Source organism: Mustela nivalis (genome assembly GCF_964662115.1).
Source record: "Mustela nivalis genome assembly, chromosome: 2".
Taxonomy (NCBI): Eukaryota; Metazoa; Chordata; class Mammalia; order Carnivora; family Mustelidae; genus Mustela; species Mustela nivalis.
In genome coordinates, this window is record NC_139021.1 from 131,724,735 (window position 1) to 131,748,880 (window position 24,146).

At 53.7% G+C, this 24,146-nt stretch overlaps 1 protein-coding gene across 4 annotated transcripts in view; it reads left to right on the plus strand.

Moving 5' to 3' along the window:
- The window catches only part of LOC309859977 (uncharacterized protein), an 83,261-nt gene extending 60,136 nt beyond the window's left edge, over positions 1-23,125 (plus strand). Inside the window, exons 30-39 of one of the 4 annotated variants that reach the window (XM_082721325.1) lie at positions 1,125-1,166; positions 2,086-2,112; positions 3,050-3,130; positions 6,363-6,398; positions 9,108-9,161; positions 10,269-10,322; positions 11,337-11,372; positions 17,035-17,121; positions 20,887-20,925; positions 22,787-23,125. In XM_082721325.1, the coding sequence (XP_082577451.1) occupies positions 1,125-1,166; positions 2,086-2,112; positions 3,050-3,130; positions 6,363-6,398; positions 9,108-9,161; positions 10,269-10,322; positions 11,337-11,372; positions 17,035-17,121; positions 20,887-20,925; positions 22,787-22,789 (459 nt within the window). In that variant the 3' untranslated portion in view covers positions 22,790-23,125. Of the gene's footprint in view, positions 1-1,124; positions 1,167-2,085; positions 2,113-3,049; positions 3,131-6,362; positions 6,399-9,107; positions 9,162-10,268; positions 10,323-11,336; positions 11,373-17,034; positions 17,122-18,089; positions 18,168-20,886; positions 20,926-22,786 lie in introns of all 4 variants that reach the window. The other 3 variants (XM_082721326.1, XM_082721327.1, XM_082721328.1) reach the window with 3 other exon arrangements.
- Positions 23,126-24,146: the final 1,021 nt, after the last annotated feature.

Sequence of the window (24,146 nt, forward strand, 5' to 3'; positions counted from 1 at the left end):
TCATCGTACAGTAAAATTGACTTTTGGGTTGAGTGTGTATAGGTCTGTGAATTTTTTTAAAACATTCATAGGTCTGTGTAGCTACCGTCACAATCAGGATACATGAATCACTGGTTTTTTAATAAGGGAAAAAAGCAGTGAACTTTTTAAGAAAAGATTCTAGAGTTTCCAGAGATTGAGCTGAGAAATCCACGGATCCGAGAGACATGAGAGGTACCCGGCCTGCCCAAGTTCGGGGGCTTCTCTTTGGTGGCCTGACAGAGCGTTCCCTCTGGCCACACTCCATGGGATTCGAACCCTGGGAACGCAAGAAGAGCCTCAAAGCTGAGATGGTGTGACCAGCTTAGAAAGGAGCAGGCAGGCCTCCCTCCTGCGTCTTGGGTGGCCGAGGGTTGGTAAATGGATGGCCGTCCTTATCAGAAACAGAATCTGTAATGAGCACCATCTTCCGTAGAAAGAAAGACTCCCTGAGTCCCTCCACCTTCCCCGTCCAGCATGAATCTGTCCTACTTCACGCTCTGCCTTTAACTAAAGGGAAGAAGAGACCAGCAGCCTCTGTTACAAACCCTGCGGGACTTGAGGGGCATTCTTCCAAAACTGCTCTGCCCCCTCCCACATAACCAATCTCTGCTCCTGTAAGCCAGAGGTCTCAGATTCAAATGCCTACAGGCGCCAGGCACACAACAAATGAATGCCAAGTTCTAGATCAAAGACAATAGAGAGTGGTGGGGACTGGGGTTATCTGAAGATTTCATGCCCCACCTGGAGGGCAAAGCTTTTATTCAGCTCCAGGCAATGTTGCCATGCTTGAACGAGAGCCTGTGCTGCCAGGCTTTTCTTTTCTCTTTCTTTTTTTTCCAAGAAAATCTGGACGTCTAGACGTTTTGACAGGATTTCCTGGCAATCTGTGGGTTTGTTTTTGGTTTTTTTTCCCTCCAACAATGTGCAGGTTAACATGTTGCTATGCGTTTCTGCCCTGTTCTCAGCCTTCTTTTGGGAAACTGACAAGCTGGGCACTTTTGACCTCGTCTAGCAGTCCCCAGCTAGACCTTGAACCATGGTAAAAGGGGAGGCCACTCGGAGGGTAACAGAGGGTGGGCTAACCATCTCCCTTTGGATTCTAGGTTCCTGGGCCTCCAGGGCCAGAGGGGCCCCCGGGACCTCCGGTAAGTGTGGTGGACTCGTCAGCATTTCAGTCCACAGCTCCTTGGTCCCTAATATCCCTTCCCCCTGGCAGTCACTGGGATCCATATCAGCCTCGGGTCACTGTCACCTCCTCCTCCTCCCTGGGTGGGATTTTTCTCATCCACAAACCTCTCCCTACTCCTTTGCACCCCTCCCCCCCACATCATGTTAAACCGGCCCCGTCTCAGTTACCCCAAGTAACGTGGGCATCACCAGCCGTTTTAGAGACAGCTGACTGGAGTGCCAGCCATGGGGTCTGGTCCCACCGCCCCGCAGAAGTCCCTCTGTCACTAAACTCTGCCCTTTGCTATTAGGTGCCCACTGTCCCCCTTCCTCCTTCCGACTAACCTGCAGCAAAAACATCGGGATTAAGATGGAAAGTGGTGTAAAACCAGCCCCACTGGATTAGCCTTTCCGGGTGACAGGGGACAAGATGAGGCCTTTCTAGGACCCCCCAGCATCCTCAACCAGTAGATGCTGGTCCTTCCGCTGCGGGGTTCCCAGTCCCCACAGCACCGTGTCACCCATTGTCATTGGCACAAGTAGGAGTAATAACAATGGTGTTTACCGCGACTTCTTACGTGCCAGACGCTACGCCCAGCACTTCACATGTATTAATCTAACCAACATTTGCTGTCTGTACTCCTTCTGCGTCTTCCCTTCAGGAAGCTCGAGGCCCACTGTGAGGGTCACAGAGAGTTGCTCTGTCAGTCCCTGGTTGGAGAGGCCTGCCTCAGACTCCACCCCAGGGAGCCCCAAACACTAACCCCGTTAGCACTCTCTCCACCATCCCTGGGTGGGGACCCCAGGCCCTTGCTCTTTTGTGGTCCGATGGACAAGGTGTTTTTGACTTACTTAAAAATGCAGCTCTCAGGTGCCTTGTTTTGATTCCAAATACAGGGGCTCCAAGGTGTTCCCGGACCAAAGGTAAGAAGAGGTCACGTGAGAGGTGCTGAGCGGGGAGGGGAGGGGACGTGTCAGAGAGGGCCAAAAAGCAGGAAAGTCCTTCAGAGACTGGTGGCCCATCTGGTCCCTTCCTAAAGTAGAATCATGTGACAATGGCCAGGGGCGACAACCAGGAGAGAATGACGTCCTTTTAATACCCGGCATTGACCCTGGATAGGCTTCCGATTTAGAATTTCCCCATCCATTAATCACCCTACAAGTGACGAGTGACGGGTTGGATTCTTAGCATAGAATGAAATGCCTAGACCTTTCTGCCCCAGACCTTTCACGCACCCTGAAGTATAGGTGGAGACAGAGAGGGGTGTAGTGCAGACTCCCTCTCCCCAGGTCCAAGCCCACTGGTCTCTGGCCTGGGGGGGGGTCTCCCAATCTCCCCCCTCAAAAGCATATCAACTGGATAAGAGGGGCTGGGAGCTGATGGCAAATTGTCCTGTGCCCCCCCACCCCCACCCCAATATTCTTCAGGAGACTGTTGGGCAATTTCTTGTCCCAAAGTTCCAGAGCCTTGGAGCTCCCATGGTGACATTCCGGACACCTGCCAGTCAGTTTCTGCAGGGCCCCAGTTTTCCTGCTCTGCAAAAGCTCACTTACGCCCAAGCCTGACCTGGAAATGCCCTTTGGGTCTGCCTCCACTCCACTCATCTCCTTTTCCTTTGGGGACCTCTCAGTTACTACAGGGATACCAAGGAGTCTAATGGAGGTAGAGCCAGGCTAGGAATTCAAGAATTCTTGGAGTCTCCTGCCTGCCATCCGTGGGCCAGCCACCTCTGCCCCTCCCTCCTCTGTCCTCTACCTGCCCCCGTGTCCCCAACCCACCCCTATCTCCAGGACCCCAGGATGCAAGAACGAGTTGTCTGAGACATGCCTTTCTGTGATGTCCCCCTTCCCTTTCCTTCAGGGGGAAGCAGGACTAGATGGAGCAAAAGGAGAGAAGGGTGTCCAGGGAGAGAAAGGAGATCGCGGGCCGCTGGGATTACCCGTAAGTATCTCAGAGCCAGCAAACCTGGAAGGATCCCAGCTGGGTGGTCCTGAGGAGGCTGGGGCAGCATGCACAACCGTGGGAGAAGGCTGCTGCAAAGCTGGGGGTTCTAAAATTCCATTCCAGAACACCTTGTTTGGTTTTGCTTTCCCACGTGGGCAAGACCGTAGACTCTAATTCCCTTCCTGAGGACTTCCTCTGGGCCAGCTCCAGGCCTGGGCATGGGGGGACGATGCAGAGCTAAAGAAGACAGGGCCCCCCACCCAAGAAGCCCCCAGCTGGAGAGCCCCAAGAGGCCCGAGAACAGCCTCAGGCCCTACATGTGACTGATTCAGAGGCAATAAAAATCTGCCCTTAATGGGAGTCCAGCTTGGAGGACCTGGGAGCAGCGAGTCAGTGAAACGCTCAACATCTCTCTATTTCCCTACCTTCAGCACCGGCCACAGCAGAAGAGCTTGTACAAAAGCAGATTCTCTGCTCCCAGCATGCTAAGGCCACTCAGTCTCTTGTCTCAGGCTGCCCTGAGATCAGACCCCAGGTCGGGGCGAGGGGCTCCCTAGGAGGCAACTACATTTGCAGATGTGGGTGACTGGCCTGGGAGAATCTTTTGCTCCAAGCTCCAGTGGATTCATGGCCCCGTCACTGCCTCCCCTGTGTCCAGGGCCGTGCCCTCTACCCCCCCCCCCCAGAGCCCTGGGTTTCCTTCTCCCTCATCCCTCAGTGGGGCTGGCACCGCTTGCTTTCCGAGAGCTGGAACAGATGTCAGGGATCCATCTGCTCATTTTACTGAGGGTCCCAGAGAAGAGAGAGTCACTTGAGGTCACATATGAAGTCAGTGGTCAGGCCACGCCAGAGGCTGCTCCTTCACTGAGGCCACTGCCTCACAAAGGGGCTCATTCCAGCCACTGGGGCTTCCTCTGTCCTGGGCATAAGGCCCGTTCCCACCCTGGGAAGCCATAAAGAGCAGGAGAACAAAGAGCAGCCCAATTACCCCAGCCTGGCAGAGCTTGAAGGTCTGGTTACAATAGTCACAGCAACCAAACAGCAAAAGCAAAAGGTACGATCACATCCTCATTAGTGCATCAAATGTAGGACATTTAAGGAGCTGATGTGCCTGGCAGACTGTAAGGAACTGATGACTTTAACAGACATTTTCCCATATCTTAAGCTGTGTCCAGAATATTTAAGTACTCCTTACTAGAGAAGAGCCTTCCTGCCCTGACTCCACCACAGATCTCTCATCCGCCTTCACGGCCCCAAGGCCCTAGTGAACGTGGGAGAATTTAGTCAAGGCTCGAAATGCAGATGGCACAGAGATCAAACAGGTTATATAAACAGAGAAAGTGCCCGGTGTGTCTTTAAGTTGTCAACTTTCAGTAGAGGCATGGGTGCAGAGAAATATTTTTGCTAGCTTCAGAAAACAACCGAGCGAGCATCGAACGGCAACGAACAGGGACATCAGGGATGCAAGAGGGAGTGGTGGGGACTGGGGCACACTGGAAGCCAGGCATTCCTTCTTAAGGAGAGAAACTGACCGTTCAGCTGCCTGTCGTCTCAGAGGCCAGTATTTCCAGATGGTCTCATTTTTCCAAGGAAGTTGGACATCTGGCATTCTATGTGAAATCTCCCCATTTTCGAACATTAAATCAAAATTACTTGCAACCCCGCAGACCACGCAAAATATGTCAGTGACCCACATATGGCCTGAAAACAGCCAGTCCGTGTCCTCTGCCCCAGATCTCTTGAGAAAACTCAGAATTGGTACGGCATAGGCCAAGTTTGTGACTATTTAGTTAAAGTTCTGATTTTCAGCTTCACCTCCGTAGTTTATGCCATATAGTAGCAGCCTGTTTTTCTAGAACATTCTATGGAGTCCCTTCTGATGGCCCTACAGAAGTGGTTCTCAGTGCTGGCTACATACTGGAGTTGCCTGGAGCTTGTCAAATATGCCATTACTCTGACCTCCCTGTTGGAGACTTGGGTTGAATTGGGGTGGGAGAGGGCCCAAACATCTCTATTATTTCATGTGCCTCCCCAGCCAGGAAATGCTGATCTTGCCCTAGAGTGGAGAACCTGGGTTCCCTAGGCCAGAAGTCAGGATTATCCCAGAGCTTCGTGATCCTAAAACTGAGAAGGAAGTCCCTAGAGGATCCTACTACCTCTTCCCTGTCCTCCCTTGCCTGGGGCATTCCCCTACCTTTAAAACCCCGAGGCTCATTTTTAAAACCTAGGCTCATTTCGGAGGCTCAGCTAGATGCCCTTTGATAAGAACTCAGTTCTCACTGGTCTAGACTGTCCCCACTGCCTTCTTTCTGGTTTGTCACATTGGAATCATTAGACAAATTTCCCTCTGAGTCTTCCAGGTGGGTCTTGGGGACAGTATCCCAGCCCAGCATTGGAGCGAGAGTTCCTATTGGCACCTCACAGATCATTGGGTGCTTCGTGGCGAGTGGGTCCCCTGTCAGCCGGTTTTCTCCAGAGCATACGTGGCTTTAGACCTCTGTCCCAGTCAGCTGCCCCCAAAGTGTTTTTCTCCAAACGGGCCCTTGTCTGGGAGAACAGGAATGGACTGTGTTTGCCCTGAGCTTTGCAAACCACACAGTGCCAGCAAAAGGTCAGGCATGGTGAGGATTCACATCCCAGCCCCCTGCCACCCCCGAGCAGAAGCAGGCCAGAGTCTACCCACATTCCCAAGCCAGGTGCTGTAACTCAGTACTGATTTCCTCAGGGTTCTGCAGCCTTGGCCCGGTCTCCACAGCAGTGCAAAAAAAGGCCAGGAAGACAGCCCACCCTCCACATAGGCTTGTCCCCCTGCAGGGAGACGGGTCCTGGGAAGGAGGCGATCCCTCTGTCTCCAGACATCTTTCCATGAATTCTCTTTCTGCGTCCCTTTTCCCGGAGCGCGTCAACCCCCCTGGCAGAGGGATTTCTGAGAGGGGCTACCGGGAGAGAGAGGGTCAGAGGGCACAGAGGATGAGATGGGCTGTCTGCACTGCTCCCCGCCAGCCTGTACGGTGGCCGGCCACACTGCCGCTCGGTGTCCGTTTTTGTCGGTTTCCGTGTGAATATCATCACCTGTCCGCCCAAGCTTATTTCTCCCGTTTTGTTTGATGACCAGCATTTGTGTCTGTCCAGAGTCACTGCTTCACTCACCTCTTCCCTCCCCGGTCCCTTTTTCTCCCTCCCGTCCCTTCCCTCCCCTTCTTTCGGCCAAACTGTCCCCTTCGTCCAGGGAGCTGCAGGTTTGGACGGCAGGCCTGGGCCACCGGTGAGTGTCACTGCTCTGCTACCCCTCAGCCTGCCCCGCCCCCCGCCTGTGGCCCCTCTCGTCTGTCCCTGTCCCGCTGTCGCCTCGTTTTCCCAGTGAGTCCTGCCTTATCCCATCACCAACACCAGAAAGGTACCGTCTATGCCCAGGTCAGACATGCTTCATCAGGCCTCTTGACCAAAGATGGGTGGCCTTCCTCCGAATTCCCCAGGCCATCGTCTGGACCCAGGGTCCTCAAGTCTGGGTCTCCGGACCACTGGATGTGGGATGGAGGTCTGCCCCCGCTGCACGGTCTCTGTTTCCAACAGAAGGCTGAGTACGGCCCGGGAGCCCAGCCCCAGGGGCTGGGACCACGACTCGTGCCCACCAAGCGTATCTGTATGTGCCCGTTGTGCTGTGTTGTCTCCATGCTGTGAGCTCTGTCCATTTCCTGTCTGCCCACGAGGGCTTCCTAGTCCTGTGCAGTCCCCTCTGGTGTGTACTGGGGTGAAGCCGGGTATAATTTCTAGGATCCAATGGGACGGTCCCAGCTTGGTGCTCTGCGGGCATGGGATCCTGCTTCCTGTGCTGCCCCAATGGCCCCGCAATTCAACAAAGGCTTTATGCAGAGCAAAAGAGGAACACATGGGCCCCCTCTTTCTCCATTCTTTCTGATTCCAGAAAACAGGCATCACCTACTCAGGACTAGAAAGCACCTGGCCCTTCTTCTTGGGACAAACAACTGAAGCATCAGGAAAAATCTCTCCTCTCCTCTCCACCTTGCAGAGCACCCCATGATGGCTTTAGGGATGTGGTATCCCCACTAAAGCCTGGCACTTTCCCAGGGCCTAGGGAACCACTGACCATCAAGGGCCCAGAGGCTGGACTTCCCTGCCCGGGGGACATAACCAGACCTATGTGTGTGCCCAGCCCCTTCCAGCCAGTGAGTCCCAGCTTGGCCATCGTGGGACAATTTTGAGGCCCAGAAGACAAGGTTCTAATGAGCTGGCTGGGATGATAGTCGAGTGACGTTGAATTTGCAGGGTTTCATTTATGGAGGGGAGGACAGGCCTGGAGGTGGACCTTATGACTGATGCGGGGGAGGACCGGGAGTAGCTGCACTCAGAGCCTCATCGTGTGGCCCGTGCCCTCACAAAGCTGAGGAGTAGACAGGCCTCACCCAGGACCACATCCTCTCCAGAGCCCCTCCCCACCACGCCTTTGCGGAGGCCACACTGGAGATTCTCCCATTCAGAGACTAGACCTCTTTTCCGGGCATCATTAGGGCTGTGCTCCCCTGCCCCCGAGCCCCTCCCTTTGCACCCTCCTCACATCTAGCGTGCCTTCCCCAGGGGACCAGTCAGGGCTATGGGGCCGATCTGTGGCTGGAATCAAAGAAGCCAAAACAGTCCCCCATTCGTGCTGGACAGAGGGGAGCAGTGCAAATTTGTAGATTCTGTCCCTTTTGGACCCCAGGTTTTATTTTTCTCCTTAAATCAACATCACAACCTTAAAGGAAAAGTTTTATGGGAAGAATAACCCCCTGCTATGCCAATCCTAACATTTATTGGGGCCAAATGCATGATGTGCATTCATCTGTTTCAACCAGGCAGCGGCCTCGAAAGCAAACACTCGTGTCATCATCCCCCTTTTACAGAAGGGGAAATGGACCCTCGGAGAGCCAAGAAGCTTCTCCAATATCTCCACGTTCATAGGCTTTCGAGGCTGGACTTGAAGTTGCCCAGTGACTCTATGGTGCTGTTCTCAGCCATGACCCTGATCAGGCTGCTCTCATTTCTGACGTGTCCATCGCCTTCCCTCGTAGCTGGAGAGGGGCCATGGAGCACTTCTTACGGCTCTTTTTCTCCACCTTATAACATAAATCAGCGTTTCCCCACTTGCTCACTGCCCACCAAGCAGCCCCATATCCTCAGGGCCTCGTCTGAGCAGGAAGCTTAAACACAGAGGCAGATCCATATAGACCTGAAGTCTAGTCCTCCATCTAGTCGGGTGGAAATCAGAAACCTGGGGAAGGTGTTTAATTGCCAAGCCAGCCCGGCCCTGCCTCCAAGCCCAAGGTTCCAGCTGTCCCGACTCCCCTGGAACTCTGAGTCCGGAGCGGATGGGACCCACCTCCCTGCCAGGCCCACACTCATCCCTCTCAAGTCCAGTCTGCCCTGTAGGGCCGGGGAGCAGGGACAGAGGCTGAAGGCCAGGGCAGCCGGCAGTGGGGCAGGTAGGGTGAGCAGTGGCAAAATGACCCCCCCACCCCGCACCTGCCTCTGTGTGTGCGCACGTCTGCATTGGTCTCCATGGCATGAGCCCTCCCCACCCCCGCATGTGAAGCTGCAACAGCAACAGGTGCCGGCCCCACCCCCACCCCCCAAGGCCTCCCAACCCCTGCCAATCCCCCCCCCCAAGCGCTTCAGGGAGCAAACAGAAGCAGCACTTCTCCTACCATTTTCAGCCTTGGCAAGCTTGGTGGTGAAGCAAAAGGGTTTCCCTCCTCAAATCTGGCTCTGAGCAAGGGGAGGCCTCTCTGCCCGAGGCAGCCACCCCAAACAGGGAGACACCCCAATCCAATGACTGCCCTGAATGAGCCTGGCCTCGCCAACCCTGAAAATGGGCCTTTGGACCTTGCTCATCATCTCCAGCGCCGGGCGGGGCCCCCGGGGCTCCCCACTCTCGCGACATCGAGCCTCTCACTTCTGCTTTCTTTCTTTTCCCCAGGGTACTCCAGGACCAGTCGGAGTCCCAGGCCCAGCGGGACCAAAGGGCGAGAGGGTGAGCGCTCAGGGGCCAGAGCCTGTGTCCTGGGAGGGGTCCAGTACCCCGGCCCCGCTGCTGGTCCTCGGCCCCCACCTTTCCCCTAGACCAGCACACCCCTCACCTGTGGCTCACCTGGTGATCCTCACAGAAGCCCGTCGGGGAGCCAGCCAGCCTGGTTTGCTCACTTTATCTCTACGAGTGTACAGGCGGACAGCTGCCTATGCCCAGTCCCTGGCCACCCAGCGTCGGTCATGGGCTCTGTCCGGCCAGGTCCCAGGTGCTGCTGCGAGCAAACACACCTAAGCCTTGTGATGATTTAGGAGACAGCTTGGAATGGAGCGCTGGGTAGTATGAGAAAATCCTGGGCAACATCAAGAAATCAGGAGGCCGGGGCATTAGACCTGCTCCCACAGTCATGGTCTCCCATGGCATGAGTGCCTGTGCGGTGCTGCTGGGGCGCTGGGCTCGGGGGAGAAGGCCTGCGACGCCTGCCCGTCCAGTCCAAGTCTGCTTTTCCCGGCTAGCCCCAGGTTTCCGCACATCTGGGGTGGGAGATCACCAGAGGGCTGTGGGGGGCGCTAGATGCTTGCGGGGCATCTGTGGCCCTTCTGTCCCCAGGGAGGCTCCATCCCCCTCACTCACCGGCTCACGGACCACACCGCTGAGGGTGCGGAGGGTGGGGAGCTTCTGAAGAGGGGCACAGGGGTCCCTCCCCGAGATCACAACCGCTTTGGGGACGGAGATGGCTGCTCTCAGGATGACAGAAGAAAGCAAAGCTCTCTTTCACTCTTCCCCGACCTTCTGGGTCCGTGCTCAGCTCCTGCTCCTTGCTTCCCCCCTTGGCTTCTGCTTGAGGCCAGCTAGGACATTCAGGGCACCGTCCAGCCTTTCCAGAGGGCCTTGGGGGATGGGCTTTGCTGGAGGGAGGGTGAGGGGGGCCTCAAAACCCCCCACTGTGGGGGAGTCCACACCAGTCACACCCTCTGCTGAGCCCTTGCTCCACAGAGGGCTCTTTGAAGGGGCCAGAGAGGTTTCCCAGGTTTCCTACAAAAACAGAGGCCAGTGGGTGGAAGGTTGTTCCCACATCAGGGAGGGCTCATGGGTTTCTTTCTCCGGTTTCAGGGCAGCAAAGGCGACCTGGGGATGACAGGACCAACAGGAGCGGCTGGGCTTCCTGTAAGTGTCATGCGACTGGGGCTTTCTGTCCCTCATCCCTACCCCACCCCCACCCCCCCAACAGAAGCCCTGTCAGCAAACATCCAGAGCCAAGGACGAATGTGATTTCTGTGACAGAGGAAGCTGCCCCAAAGCCATGTGGTTGTGGAACTTCCTTGCTGGGCATGGCTCGGGGCAAACCTGGGGACACAGGGTGGGGGTACCAGATCCTCAGCCATGTGGCCCATCTGACGGGATGTAGCGAACACGTGTGAGCCCCTCCCACCACAAGTATCTGTGTTTGATGCAACAGGGGGTCCCATAGATGAACATGCCACGGCACCCCAATGCTGTCAAGGAGAGGCCGAAGCAAAGCTGAATCATTATAATGCAAGGAGATGTCTCGTGACAGGGGAAGCCTTCCCGAGAGACTGTCTTCCCAGTTTGCAGCAGATTTCCTGCTGTGTCATTATGAAAGCGGACAGCCTGAGAGAGCCAGGACCTCTGTTTCCTATCTGCCTAAAGGTTGTACATCTGTTCACCAGCTCCACGTCTGGCTGCCCAAGCAGTTTTCTCTGGCCAGCCCCGGGCGGTCTTTGCCTTGTGCTGCTCCCCTAGCTGAAGTCATGGAGAATAGCCTGTACCTTGAAAGGGGGTATGAGCAGCTTTGGGGTCACTTTTCTAGCAAGAGCCTTTCAGAGGAGTTACAGATACACTTCTGCCAGGAAAGTGCTCTGTGCCCACACAGAGTTCTCAGCACCTGCCACCCTTTGGAAGGAGCGGGCTAAAAGAGAAGGGTCACCAGCCAGGGCCGCCACTGCAGAGCAAAAAACATGGAACTGCGTTCTTGGCTTCACCCAGAACTCAATATATGTCTCGAGGTCCAGTCCCTTTGTCCCCCTTTTGTAAAATGGGGATAATTAAGCCTGTCTCTGATGAATTAGGTATCAGACCTTTCTGAACCTGGAAGGAAGGCCAGGATGGCCATCCTGTCTTTTCTCATGAACGTGTCTTCATTTCTATGATTTATTGCAGGGTTTACATGGACCACCCGGGGACAAAGGAAACCGGGTGAGTCTGAGCCCTTGCACTTCGGCTCTGGTTACTAATGTCTTCATGATGTGGTGGAATGATCAATTGGGGATTCCTGACCCAACATTGGCAAATATGGTTCTTCATGGTAAATGATCCTAGATTAAAAGGCTCTGTAGTGAGTGGCTTACTCTGTAGTGCAGGGGCAGCCTGAGGCCTCATCGTGAAACGGAAGCCTGTTTCTTTTCCACATGGCAAGGGGAGACCGAATCCCATGGTGGCCATCAGATTAGCATTGCCCTCCAGCAACAGGAGCCGTGTGCCCACTCTCTACAGCGCCCTGCTAATGGACCCCTCAATGGTATTTTTAGACCCATCATTGCCTAGTCGTAGCCTTCTGAGACTTCATTTTGCCAGGCATCCCAGGCCATTGGTGAGAGACAAATACATTTCGGTTCCAAGCAAAAGCACACAGCTGTTGTAAGCAGCCAACCCTTAAAAAAGGATCACAGCCATTATTTATCTTGGAAAGAGTCCACGGGACCATGAAATGAATTCTGCCTCCCAAGGTCCTTTGCTGTCCCTTTGGTTTCTGCCATTGTCCCCAGCACAGAGCTGTTGAATGTCCACAGCACCCACAGCCATGTGGTAAGATGAGACACATGCCACATATCGGACACAGGCTACATATGGGCCCAGCAAGGACCATTTAACTGCCTCTGACCCAGAGATGAGCTGTGGGTCCATTCACAGAATTTCTTATTCACTGCTTCATCACAGCACTCCCCAGAGTGTGACCCACAGCGCCTAGAGGACCCAACGCATCTTTCAGTGGGTCATGTTGTCCAAGGGTCTCTGAGGGGGGAGAGGATGAGCAGAAGAATAGAGGGAGAGACAGGTAAGAACCACGACAAAGTACACCGAGCTCACACAGAGCAGTAGGGACAGAGCAGATGGCTCCTAGATCCCAGGTCCTCCAGCTGATCTTTGCACACTGATAACCATGTTCATGGATAGGAAGTGCCAGAATCTGTATGCTTATATCTTCCACCAGATCCAGTCTTCTCCATTTAAGGTATTTATTGAACCCTTCTCTGTTATTTATTGAACTATCTTCTCCGCGATCAAAAGATACAAAGTGAAGGCCAAGCAAAGCTTTATTTCGCGCCAAGCATCGAGAATCAGACTGACTGGGCAGGGCCGCCTCTTACAGAGAGGGCGACGACTCAGAGCCTCACAGACTAACTTTTATAGAGCAAAAGGCCATGTGGTTGAGCCTGGCCACACACAGGTGGCCAATGAGATTGCAACACACAGAGAAAGCTGCACAGTCATGCTAGGTCACACACAGGTGGCCAATTGAATTACAATCCACCCCATAGTAGCTATTTGAACTAGCCTATAACCTTGGTCAGAATTGGCGCACAAAAGACGGGGCCCACACTCCTTGGTAGCTAGGGAGACAGTATGCACGCTCCACTGATTTGGATGTCTCCACCTGGCCTGACGCATCCCTGCATTCCAGCTCTGTTATCTCCACCTGACCTGACCCACCCTTGTATTTGGGCTCCGTCATCAGGGACTGGCTGACCACATTTTACTGGTTTTCCAGACTTGCTTCTAAGTAAGTTTCTTGGGGGGAGGGGCAGGGTCAGTTTAAGTTTTATTGCATAAACAACAAAATCACTGTTTAACCGAGATGAAATCACTCTGGCTAAGTAGGCCCTTACATTCTCTAGAGTTCAGTTCCTCTCAAGAAGAATTGAAATTCTTCTTCCTGGGAGCTGGTCAAAAGTAACTCGATTTTGTCCATATATTCTATAAAAGCAAGCAGAGTGACACCTGTCAACCTGTCCATGGAAGACCAAGTCTAGAAACCACTGGAATTATCAGACCTACTTCCAGAAATGTGCTGGCTGGGAAGGCAGATTGGGAAGCCCACCTTCCTTCCTGTGCCATCAAAGAATTTAGGAGAAAAAAAAAATTGATCATTCCACCTCTTAGCTGACATACTAATCCCCTTTCTAACTTATTTCTAAAGTGTTTTGGTTCTCTTTATCCTATTTAGTTAATACTTTTAAACTATTTCTTAAGACTTTCTCAGTTGGCTTGTGGCAGTGAGACATTTGAAGGCCTCAAATCTGGCAATGACCACGGTGCCCCTGAACGTGGGGCAGGCAGGTGCCCTTGTCACAGGTTGAGGGGTAGCTGGCAGTAGGAGATGCTGATGCCAGGCTCTGGGGTTGTTGAATGAGCCAGTGAGGCCATAGGAATCAGCGGGAGAATATTTCTTCTCGACTTCTCCTTCCTAAGGCTTTACGAACCTTCCCCTGCCCCACCTGTCAATTAGAAATATGTCACTTAGTTAAAAGTCAAGTCCAGAAAACACTCAACTTGTGGAACCTGCTCTCCGGTAAACTGTAAGAATAACTGACTTATTCCAAAGAGCAGGTTTGAGAATCAGGGAACAGCTTGTGTCCTCCATTTGAGAGATCTGACTCTCAGGACACCAGAATGTCCTAGAAGAGTGCCCCCTGTGTCTCAGCTCCTCGAACAGACCTCTTTATGCCACTGTCCCTTGCAGACCTCTTGAGGGGAGATGTGAGGGTTTCGTAATAAAGCCTTCAAAATGAAGGAAGTCCTAAGCAGAATCATTGCTTGCCACAGACAGGTCTTTTTCCTGAGGACTGGGAGATCAGAATAGTGACACTTTGGTCAAGGGAAAAGGCCAGAGGGGCTATGATGACATTCTAGGTAGAAGCCTGCTCGTGAAGGCCAAGCTACAGGTGTTCCAAGCCCCAGACCCCACAGGGTGTGAGAAGGAGGCTGCCTAAGGCCCCTCTCAAACTCCACTCCACGTGCTGCCAGGGCCCGTTGGAGAGGCCCAGGTGGGTGCACCATAAGCCCGTTGCTCCATCTTCCAGTGAAAGGGGACATGGTCTTAAAACAATGCTTCTCTGTGACCCACCATGCAACGGTCTTGGAGCCTCTTCCCCATTCCTGAGAGGAAGAAGGTCCTGGTCCTTGTAGTAGCACACAAGGAGCCCAGAGCCCAGAATAGGTCATTTTCTAAGGGAACACACATGACCATGGAAAGACTGTCCTGGTCTTGTCACAAGGGACGCCATTCCCGGCCTCTAACAGCCCCAGGAATTTGGCCCAGGAGCCACATTTAGGATGAAAGAGTTCATCCCAAGATAAAGGGTGCCCCAGGGGCACCTGGGTGGCTCAGTCGGTCAGGCGTTGACTCTTGATCTCCACTCGGGTCTCTTGTGTCTGGGTGGTGAGTTCAAGTCCGACGTGGAACCCACTTAATCAAAAGGGGAAGGGGGAGAAAAAAAGATAAAAGGGTGGCATGGATTTGGCATTGGCATCAGGAAAATTGGGTGGAGCAGCGGTAGTGCTCCTGCAAGTCGGCCAACTGAAAGGTCTGCGTGCGTGCGTGCTGGCAGGGAGGGGGCGGTGGCTCTGCCTGACACCCCACCCAGGGGGGTGTGCGCGCATGTGAGTGTGAACGGCCTGCGCTGCCTGGTCCCCCTTGCCTCCTTACCTCTCCGTCCTCCCTTATTTCTTTTGGCCTAGGCCGGACTCTTCCTTCCTTCTCTCCTTCAACACTTCTCTGCGCAGACGCACTCGCCCCATCACCAGACCCCACCCCCTCGTCTTTCCCTGCCATTCTCCCAGCCTCCACTCAGTTCCTCTGAAATCAAGTTATGTATCTGTATTTATAAAGAAACCTCCGCTGCTTACTTTTATTTGCCCTTTCCCCTCCTAGAATCCCCTCTTTGCCTGGGCCTCTTCTGCCTCACTCTCTGGGGTGGGATGTACCTAAGGCTAGTACTCTAGCACCTTCGAAGGATGCCCAGGAAAGCCATTTCCTGGGCCCTTAGGACCTGGCTCCCTGTAGTGCAAGCTACACAGCCTGAAAGTCAGGATCACCACTGCTGACCCCGTGTTGCCTGCGGGCAAATCATCAGGGACCTGGAACCCCACTCCCAGCAGCTCCTAGGGAGCTTTGCCCACCCTCCAGACATAGGCAACTGCATTCACTTTGACACGGGCCTGACCCAAGGAGAAAGAGGGGCCCCTTTGGTGAGAAAGCTTACACTGGGGCTTCCCTTCCGAAGAGCTAACAGATTTACTGGCCCCCTGCTCAAGGATCGTTCATGCTCTGTCATGTTCTCCCTGGTGGGCGTGGTTCAGAGCCAAAACTACAGCAGGTAACAGGCTTACACACGTGTCCTCCCGATCACATCCGTTTCCAAGGAAGCATCTGCACTTTAGAAAACTCACTCGGAACAATCCACTGGCAATTACAGGGAACCTCTGGAATCACGAAATCTGAGGTGTTTCCAAGGACTCCGATACGTAAGAAACGTTCTTGTCCTTGCCCCGCCCCCCAGGAACCTGCCGCCTTCCACTACTGGGATGTGGTAGCTGGCAGCAGGCTCGGCTCCAGGACGGGCTCGCAAGAACTCACCACCGTCACCACTGTAACCGTTGTGAAGCAGCTATCATTGCTGAGCACGGACTCTAGGCCACTATTAAATGGCACCATTAAATGTGCACAAAGACATCACTACAAAGTTCTGAGGCAGGTGTTACGATCCACATGGTGCAAGTGAAGAAAAATGAGGCTCGGAGAGATTGAGTGATTCCCAAAGGCACACTGCTGGTCACAGGCAGGACCCGCTCTGGCTCCAAGCCTTTCTTCTGATGCTGTGCTGCCTGCCTTCAAGGCCTTGTCCACCTCGAGGAGCACAGTGGAAGGTGCCCACCATGAGACAGTCAGCCTTCTGTAGCGGCAGAGAACCATCCCTAGGAAGACTCCCCATGGACACCCTTGGCCTCTTTATAAGGAGACCCAACATGGGAAAATCCAAACTCAAGTCCATAAGGAAGCATTCCCCATAGCCTTTCTTGAAATGGAGAGTGACCCTAACACATACAAAAGGGGGTTCGATTTAGAAAGATGATGCTTACTGAAGTTTTTCGGAAACAAAGGAGTTCCTTGAACCAAATTGTCTATATACAACCTAGCTGCCTCTGATTCAGACCAGAGACCAGAGACCCACGAACAGTGAGAGGACCTAGCTGAGAGCCAGGGGCCGCCCAGGAGCCCTGGACACATATGTACACATGTGTGCTGGACACTCACACACAAGCACACACTTTGCACATGCACACACTGTAAACACACACCCAAGCACATATATACACACATATGTGCAGACATTCACACACACACATGCACACACGCATACACACACACCCCAAGGCTCTAAATAAAATCATCTTGCCTCCTAATACAAATGTCAAAGGGATAAAAACCAACAGGGACCAAAGTTGGCAGGTCAAAGTCTTTAAAAAATGGGCCCTCCAAGAGAAAATTGGCCCTGAGTAGCCTCTTTTTGCCTTTCCTTCCACCTCCAGCCCTGAGCCCTACTGCTCCCGGCCCCCAGGTCTTGACTTCCTCCCCTGCCCCCCTGCCCACCAGTGTTAGCCACCGGTCCCAGTTTCTAGAAGGGTTGGGGGTGGCTGCTGACCTCAAATCCTATTGGAAAGAATATCTTCATTAAGTGATGCTATTTTCCCCCTCTTTAATTTTTTTTTTTCCTTTTCTGTTTTTAACCTTAACACATGAAGGATCCTAAAGTTTTGATGTTATTTTTTTTCTCTCGGACTAAACCATTATTTACAGGGGGAGAGGGGGAAGAAAGGCTCTAGAGGGCCTAAAGGGGATAAGGGAGACCAAGGAGCGCCTGGATTAGATGCCCCCTGCCCGTTGGTATGTCTTCATTTATCACTTGCATTGTTCTGGGTTTTTCCTTGAGGTTTGCAAGCCGGAAACCAAGAAGGCAAATAAGCTAAGATGAGAAGGGGATGTCTGCACTGATGTTACCACATCTGTCCGTGCACTTGGCTGGGGGAATTCTGACTGCGGGTGCTGGTGCCCTCAAACTCCGGCTGCAAGCCATTCTGGCAAAATCCCTTTCCTTTGAAGATGCTGGACAATCGATGTGTGGAAAGAACTCCCCCCAACCCCACCTTTCCCCCCCTTAGGCAGGGGATTTGGAGCAGGCCTCGGCTGTTTGCTCCAGGAGAGCTCTGGAACCCACTGTAGCATTTGTAAGCTACACATTTGCCTTCTTTGTTTCATGGCCACTTCTGTGGCCAGCAGTCCATGCTGTTGGAATCCTCTGTCAGGATGCAGGACACCGGGATCCGTGTCTCCCCGGGGCCATCCAGGCCTCCAGATGGGGTAGAACCAGGCCAGAAATTGGGCTTTTAAAATAGAGCCTCCCTGTGCCCACTAGCCATGCAACTAAACCTGTGAAGCCACAGACCGCCATCAGTAGACAGACCCCCCCGCCGCCCGGGAAGCCCCCAAACAAGCTTATAAGGAATAATTTGTGGCATTAGCTGGGCTTCCCAAGTGCCCTCACAAATCCGCGTGAAGGCTCTGAAAATTATGATACGCTAAATTTGAAGTTCATCTGTGTTCGTTCCAAGTGAGTCTTGAAACAGAGAGGGGGCTGGCTGTACGCGAGCCAAAGCTCGGCTCTCGCGGGAGCCAGAGAGAGCACCACCACAGCTGAACCTGGCAAGTGGGGGGTCCGCTGGGACTGGGCCTCTGCTTGCAGCCACCTCAGGGGTCCTGCATCCTGGCTGGGGTGGGACTTGGGCCTCTCCGCTCCACAGTCGGAGCTGGCCAGCCTTGACCTAAATAATCATCGTGGTTGGTTTTGTGAACAGGGACACCGAGGTTTTAAAGGAGAAAAAGGGGAGCCGGGGTTACCAGGGCTGGACGGACTGGATGCCCCATGCCCATTGGTATGGCGTCACCCTCCCCGCCTGCATGGCCGGTTCCGGCTTCCCCACGTGTGTGGTTCTCGCCCGCATGCCTCTCTGGCTGCGCCCCCCCCCTTTTCCCCACATCACCAGCCCTTTCTCCTTGTAGACCCTGAGGGTCACCCTGCCATAGCCGGTCCTCAGGGGCTCCCACATGCCCCTTGCGCATCCCAAGTTTGCCGAGATGTTTTCTTGGCCTCCTCCTGCAGCTGCTTCAAAAGCACCCTCCCCTTCATGCGAGCCGTCCCGCCCGCCCCGCTAAGCCAGCTTTGGCTGCAACTTATCCTCCTTTCACAGCTGCTTCTAGCCATCCTGCCCCCAGAAAGAAAGCTAGGGAAGTGGCGTCTCTGGAGGGATTCTTAGCAACCGTGACTTCTCTTCCTTCACACACTGCAGTTGCTTCGGCAACAGCTCCCGCTGAGCACCCGGCAAAACTGAGATGCTGAGCCGGTCCCACAGGCCTTCCTGCTCCATCTCGCGAGGCGGCAGGGGACCGAGGGGCATGCTCCTAAACACGGGAGACTGAGAGGTTCTAGAACGAACGTAGAGGAGGCCGTGGGGTCGCTGCCCCAGGGATACCACCAGAACCCAGGGAATGGTCCAAGAGCAGGATTATAGATGCTAAAGGCCTCATCCCTTTTGCTGAAACCCTGGAAAACACGAAGAGATCCTCCCTTAGTCTCCCCTCCTTCCATCTTTAGATGGTTCCCCTCCAGCAAGGGTGGAAGAGAATGGAAAGGTTGGGAATGTCGTTGAGGAACAGAAGAGAGGAAATGGGGAGGCACTTGGGAACCCTTTCCAAGAGTGCCCCAGCAGAGTGGTCACCGCACAGTTGCGCTGCCCCGGGTCCCGGCCTCTTCGGGCAGGGACACTCTCCCCCCCACTGCCATCCTTTCACTGCCCTGCAAGGAGAGCACGCGATGCTGCCTCATTGCAAGGCCATGGGCTTAAATGGTTCCTGCCCTCCTAAATGTCCCCAGGAGGCCTGGAGTTCATGGAGCTCTTTTCATACAAGTAACAGTCAGATGAGGACTCCCGGTCCCACATCCCGCCCCAGCATCCCACGATAGAGACTTTTTAGGACCGGTATATGCAACAAAAGAAGAGCACAGAGTAGATTGCTTGCTGTTTCCCTGCCGCTGAAACCCCCGCTCGCTGCCCCCACGTCCCCACTGCCCTGCCTGATGAACCCGAGCAACCCTGGGACTCCCGGGTCCCTCCCGAGCACCTGCATCAACCCCCAGTCAGATCTCCCCCTGCCTCGTGCCTCCCACGGTCTGACCCCTCGAGTTCTGCCAGCTGCAGCCGCAGCCACCGGCTCCTCTCTCCCATGCTCCCACTTCCCACCTCGCTCTCCTGCGCACCCCTCCCCCACCACCACCACCGTCATGTGCCAATGGGAATGCCGCTGTGGCCCGCGGAGGCTCCTCTCCCTTCCAGAGTCCTTGTGAAAGGATGCACCGTGATGGGCTGGGGAAAGGGGCAGAAGGTCTTCATGAGGCCTCGGAATGTACCACCTCCCCCTGCAGGCTCTCCACGATCCTGGGGGACAACGAAGGTCATCTTTATTTGATCCTTAATGCAAACCGTGTTTCTCACCATTGCTCCCGTGCTGTGTTTTTGTGGACGAAGGGTCAGGGGGAGCTAGTTTAGTATAAGATAAGTAGACTTGTTCGGCCCTCCATGTCGGGCCAGCTGCCTGCTGAACGCCAGGTGAGCGGTTTAGGCACCTGTCATGATGCTGAAATTGGTCTGGGGCGCAGAGGGCTCCCCTTCAGCTGCCTCTCAACTGACCACTGGCTCTGGTGGCTGAAACCTTGTGTCCATCCCTGCTGTGCCCTGGAGTGTGAATTCTAGAAACTGGGCTGCAATTCTAGTAGACACAGACTGAGAACCAGATCTTTGCCCCACTTCGGCCCCAGCCTCCCCACTTTGTCTCACGGAAGTTCTGGGCTCCCCAAAGGGTGTGCCAGTGAGCCCGGGACATCAGGGCCCCAAGAAGACTCAGGTGTTCCAATAGGGGCTGCCAGCAAAGAAGACAAACGGCACACAGTGTGATTCCCATCCTCCACTCCAAACCCCCCACCACCACCCCAAATTCCCAGCAATGGCTAGGGCCGTGCCAGGGGCCAGCGTCACTTCACTGAAGGCACCTCAGAGCCACATGGCAATACCTGTGAGTGAGGTGGCTTGCCCCTTTGTGTCCCGTCCTCTGTCTTATTGATGATCACACGGGCTGCCTAGACTTCCTCTTTCTACAGGTGAGGAAAAGAGGAACTAAGAGAGTAGGAGAGCTGGGGGCCATTTCACACAGCCATGCCTTACCAGGTTTTACAGAGGAAGACGCAGGCCACCAAGGGCTGAGCAACTTATCCAAAAGGGCCTAGCACTCAGTCCAGCCAGAGCAGAAACCCGAGGGGCCTAGGGCTGTTCTTAACACATTAGGGCTGACCTCACAGCCTAGGGCAGCCCCTCTTGGCGATGCACTAAAACTCATGGGACACTAGTCAATGGGAAGTTTGCCTCCTTTGCTTCCCAGCCCCTTCTGAGGCTCTGCCCTGTGGCAGAGAAGAGAAATAGACCAGAGGTGGGCTGTATCGTGATATGCTGCCGCAGGGTGTGTGGCCCTTGTCCCCCCCATCCCGCCTGCTTGGGGGGCTGTCTCAGAGTCTGAGCCATCTGCCTTCCTTCCTCACTGCAGGGCGAAGATGGGTTGCCAGTCCAGGGCTGTTGGAACAAGGTAAGGCTGCCCGGCGGTTTACGGTGCCCCGGGGGCACAGGCATACTTGTGGCCTCCTTCTCAGGGGCGTTTAAACACGCACGGTTTCCATCCAGGGCCTCTCTGCAAATGGCGTGGGTCGAGAAAGGAACGCTCCTCAAGGCAGGGTGCCCACGAAGCGTCCCACACACTGCATGCACTTAGAGAACTTTTTCAAAATGCTTTTTAAGGCGTCCGCAGACCCCAGCGTCTGGAATTTCCATGTAGCCACACAGCTGACCTCTTTATGCTTTGTGTGCTTAATTTCCACAGCACCTTTCCTCCAAGGACTGCTAGACCACGTTTTTATTTTTATTTTTTTAAGATTTATTTATTTATTTATTTGACGGACAGAGATCACAAGCAGGCAGAGAGGGGGAGAGGAGGAAGCAGGCTCCCTGCTGAGCAGAGAGCCGGATGCGGGGCTCGATCCCAGGACCCTGGGATCATGACCTGAGCCGAAGGCAGAGGCTTTAACCCACTGAGCCACCCAGGCGCCCCAAGGCCACATTTTTAAAATTAGTTATCAGTAGCTGTTCTCCCAGTGTTCACACGAGGTCATTTAAGCCATCAAGCCACATGATGACATTTATCCAGATGTAGGAAATCTGCCAGAAGGAAGGAAAATGCCAGAAGTATGAGGCATCTTATAGATTATTTAAAAGGAAAACCTGCGTATTTTGTACAGAAAATACCGACCTCCTTCCCTTTACTTAGACTATACACTCACGTGGCTTCCCTACTTCCTCATGGAGACTGGCAGGTTCACCACTCTGCCCTTCCCCTTGAACTGAAGCGGCCAGAGCCTCACGCTAGCACACAGCAGTCCTGCAGCCCAGCCCCTCCCCGGGGTCCCAGAATTCCTACCAGCCGTGAGTTTTCCTTCAATCACCCCACTTGGTCAGGGCCCCTGGGGCACGGGGCTCCTCCACCTGACAAAAGCCATCGGCTTGCTAATCCAGTTTGCTGGCGGGTCCGGCAAAGGTACAGCTGCCGTGTCACTCACCTTCCGTCCGTAGCCCCCTGCAGCTTGCTCCTACTGACATGTCTCACGGCCCTCACCCCTGGTCTCCAGGTGTTGGGTTGTCCTCAGAAAAGGGCCGGAGACCCCAGCATATCCAAGAGCTGGTGCTTAGCTCATTGAGCCCTGTCTCAGTGACAGCAGACGCACACTTAGGGTCAGACAGGGCTCCTCGTGCTAAAAGGCCAGCATCTCATTAGTTCACAGGACTGAGTTAAAAGTAGTGAACCCACCAAGACCCCAGGCCCAGGGCGGAGTCCCTGCACACCCAGGCACCCAAGGCGTCCCTGACCACAAAGAGGGAGAGCTCGGTCAGGGAAGAGGCCACCCCGAGAATCTGCCCCTCATCCCCTCGCTGAGTTCCCCTAGTCCTGGTTAAAACTCCACAGACGCAGGAAAGAGGCAAGAGGAAGGATGTTTGCAAGATTTCCTTCTTCGCGGTTTCGGCTGATGGTTAGGAGATGGGAGTGGTTGAGCTCAGCAGGGGAGGAACGGTGTCTTGGGGAAGCAGCCCCAGAGCCTCCTGTCTTTCGGTTCACGCTGGGAAGATGCGGTAATTCATTCTGCAGCCGGGCCCCGCCAAGCTACATGGAGAACAGGTGCCCTCTAGTGTCCGCAGAGGGGCTGACAGGAGGACGAAAGTGATTTTCTGCCTTTAGGGTGCAGACAGCAACAGGGCTTTCCACCCAGGGGGCCATGGCAAACTTATCCAGAGCTGCCCGGCACCCCGGCCCTCCAAAGAGCCACCACTTTCCCACAAGAGAAGGAGACACCCACGAACCCACCGACACTAACGCTACTTTGTGTGTTTTTGTTTTGCAGTGATGCCTCTAACCTGGGATGGCCTGTGTGTGTGTTTGTACATAGAATATTTATTTTTATACAGTTTTCACTTTTTGAAAATGCCAGAAGTATGATGCATCTTACAGATTATTAAAAAAAAAAGAAAAAAGAAAAACCTGCATATTTTGTACAGAAAATGCCAGCCTCCTTCCGTTTGTTTACAAGATGTTTTGTATAAGTCTACGACTCTAATACACTTTTTGTTTATGAGTATGGGCATACGTTTGCATGATATTTGTGCACACTTATTAAGTCCTGAAGCTTAATAAATTATTGTGTTCTGGTGCCAAAGGGGGCCAACCCAGCACCGAGGTGCTCGCTAGTTTACGTGTGAATTCACAGGGACGTGGAGGTCAGTGGTGTTTGCCAACCAGGTGTGTCTAAGAATTTTTTAAACTCTTACGGATTTTCACCATTAAAAAAAAATGAAACATGGCAATTTATGATCCCGATCAATCATTAAATTAAATACATTCTTTCTTGCGAAAGCAGCAAGTCCCCGAGGTCCTCAGAAACGTATAACGTGTAGAAATGTGAGGTCCAACGTGAGAGGGGAGGAGGGGTCGCTTAAGCAAGGTCCTTTGTATGTAACATATCCCGAGTTCCTTGGGGTGCCCTTTGAGCGTTTCAAGTTCAAGTTCAGGTCCGCTGCAAGGCCCTGGGTCCCCAAGGTTCCAAAGGCTATTTGTTATGGCTTTCAGTATTGGGGGGGATTTTGTTTGTCTTCCTTTTGAGCGGCAGTGAGTAGTGACAGCCACTGCTGCTGCTGGTAGTGGTTCATGGGGAGCAGATCGACAAGGTCCCCTCGGCCCTAGCCGCTGAGAGCTGTGCCTCAATGCCATTCGACTCCAACCAAGAACATTCAAACGACACTCACAAATCAGGGCCACACTGGCCATCTGAAGTTGGGTTTATTTTTTTAAAAATCAGGTTTTATGGAGTTCGGTTCACACTGCAGAGATTAGTAAAGGTCTCAGGACCCCGCTGTGGTGTGGCCCACAGCTTTACCATTCGAGATCTGAAAACATAAACCGGTGTTGCTTTGGGCCTCGAAATAACAACCTGCTTGGGTAGTGTGACCATACCCCATCATTTTATTTCATTTTCATTTTTCTTAATAGATCCTTTCTTCATAGGCAAGACAGGGGCACACGTAGACTCAGATTCTGTCCACACACAGTCATGGCCGTGAACTCTGCATGAGGGGGCTTCACAGTTAGGAGACCCTTACCACATGGTAGTAATGGGAACTACGGTCTGCCTAGACCCACGGGGACCAACCATTCCCACTCCAGGTGTCCATTCCATGTTTTGGGAATCAGACAGCTTCCTCCTCAGA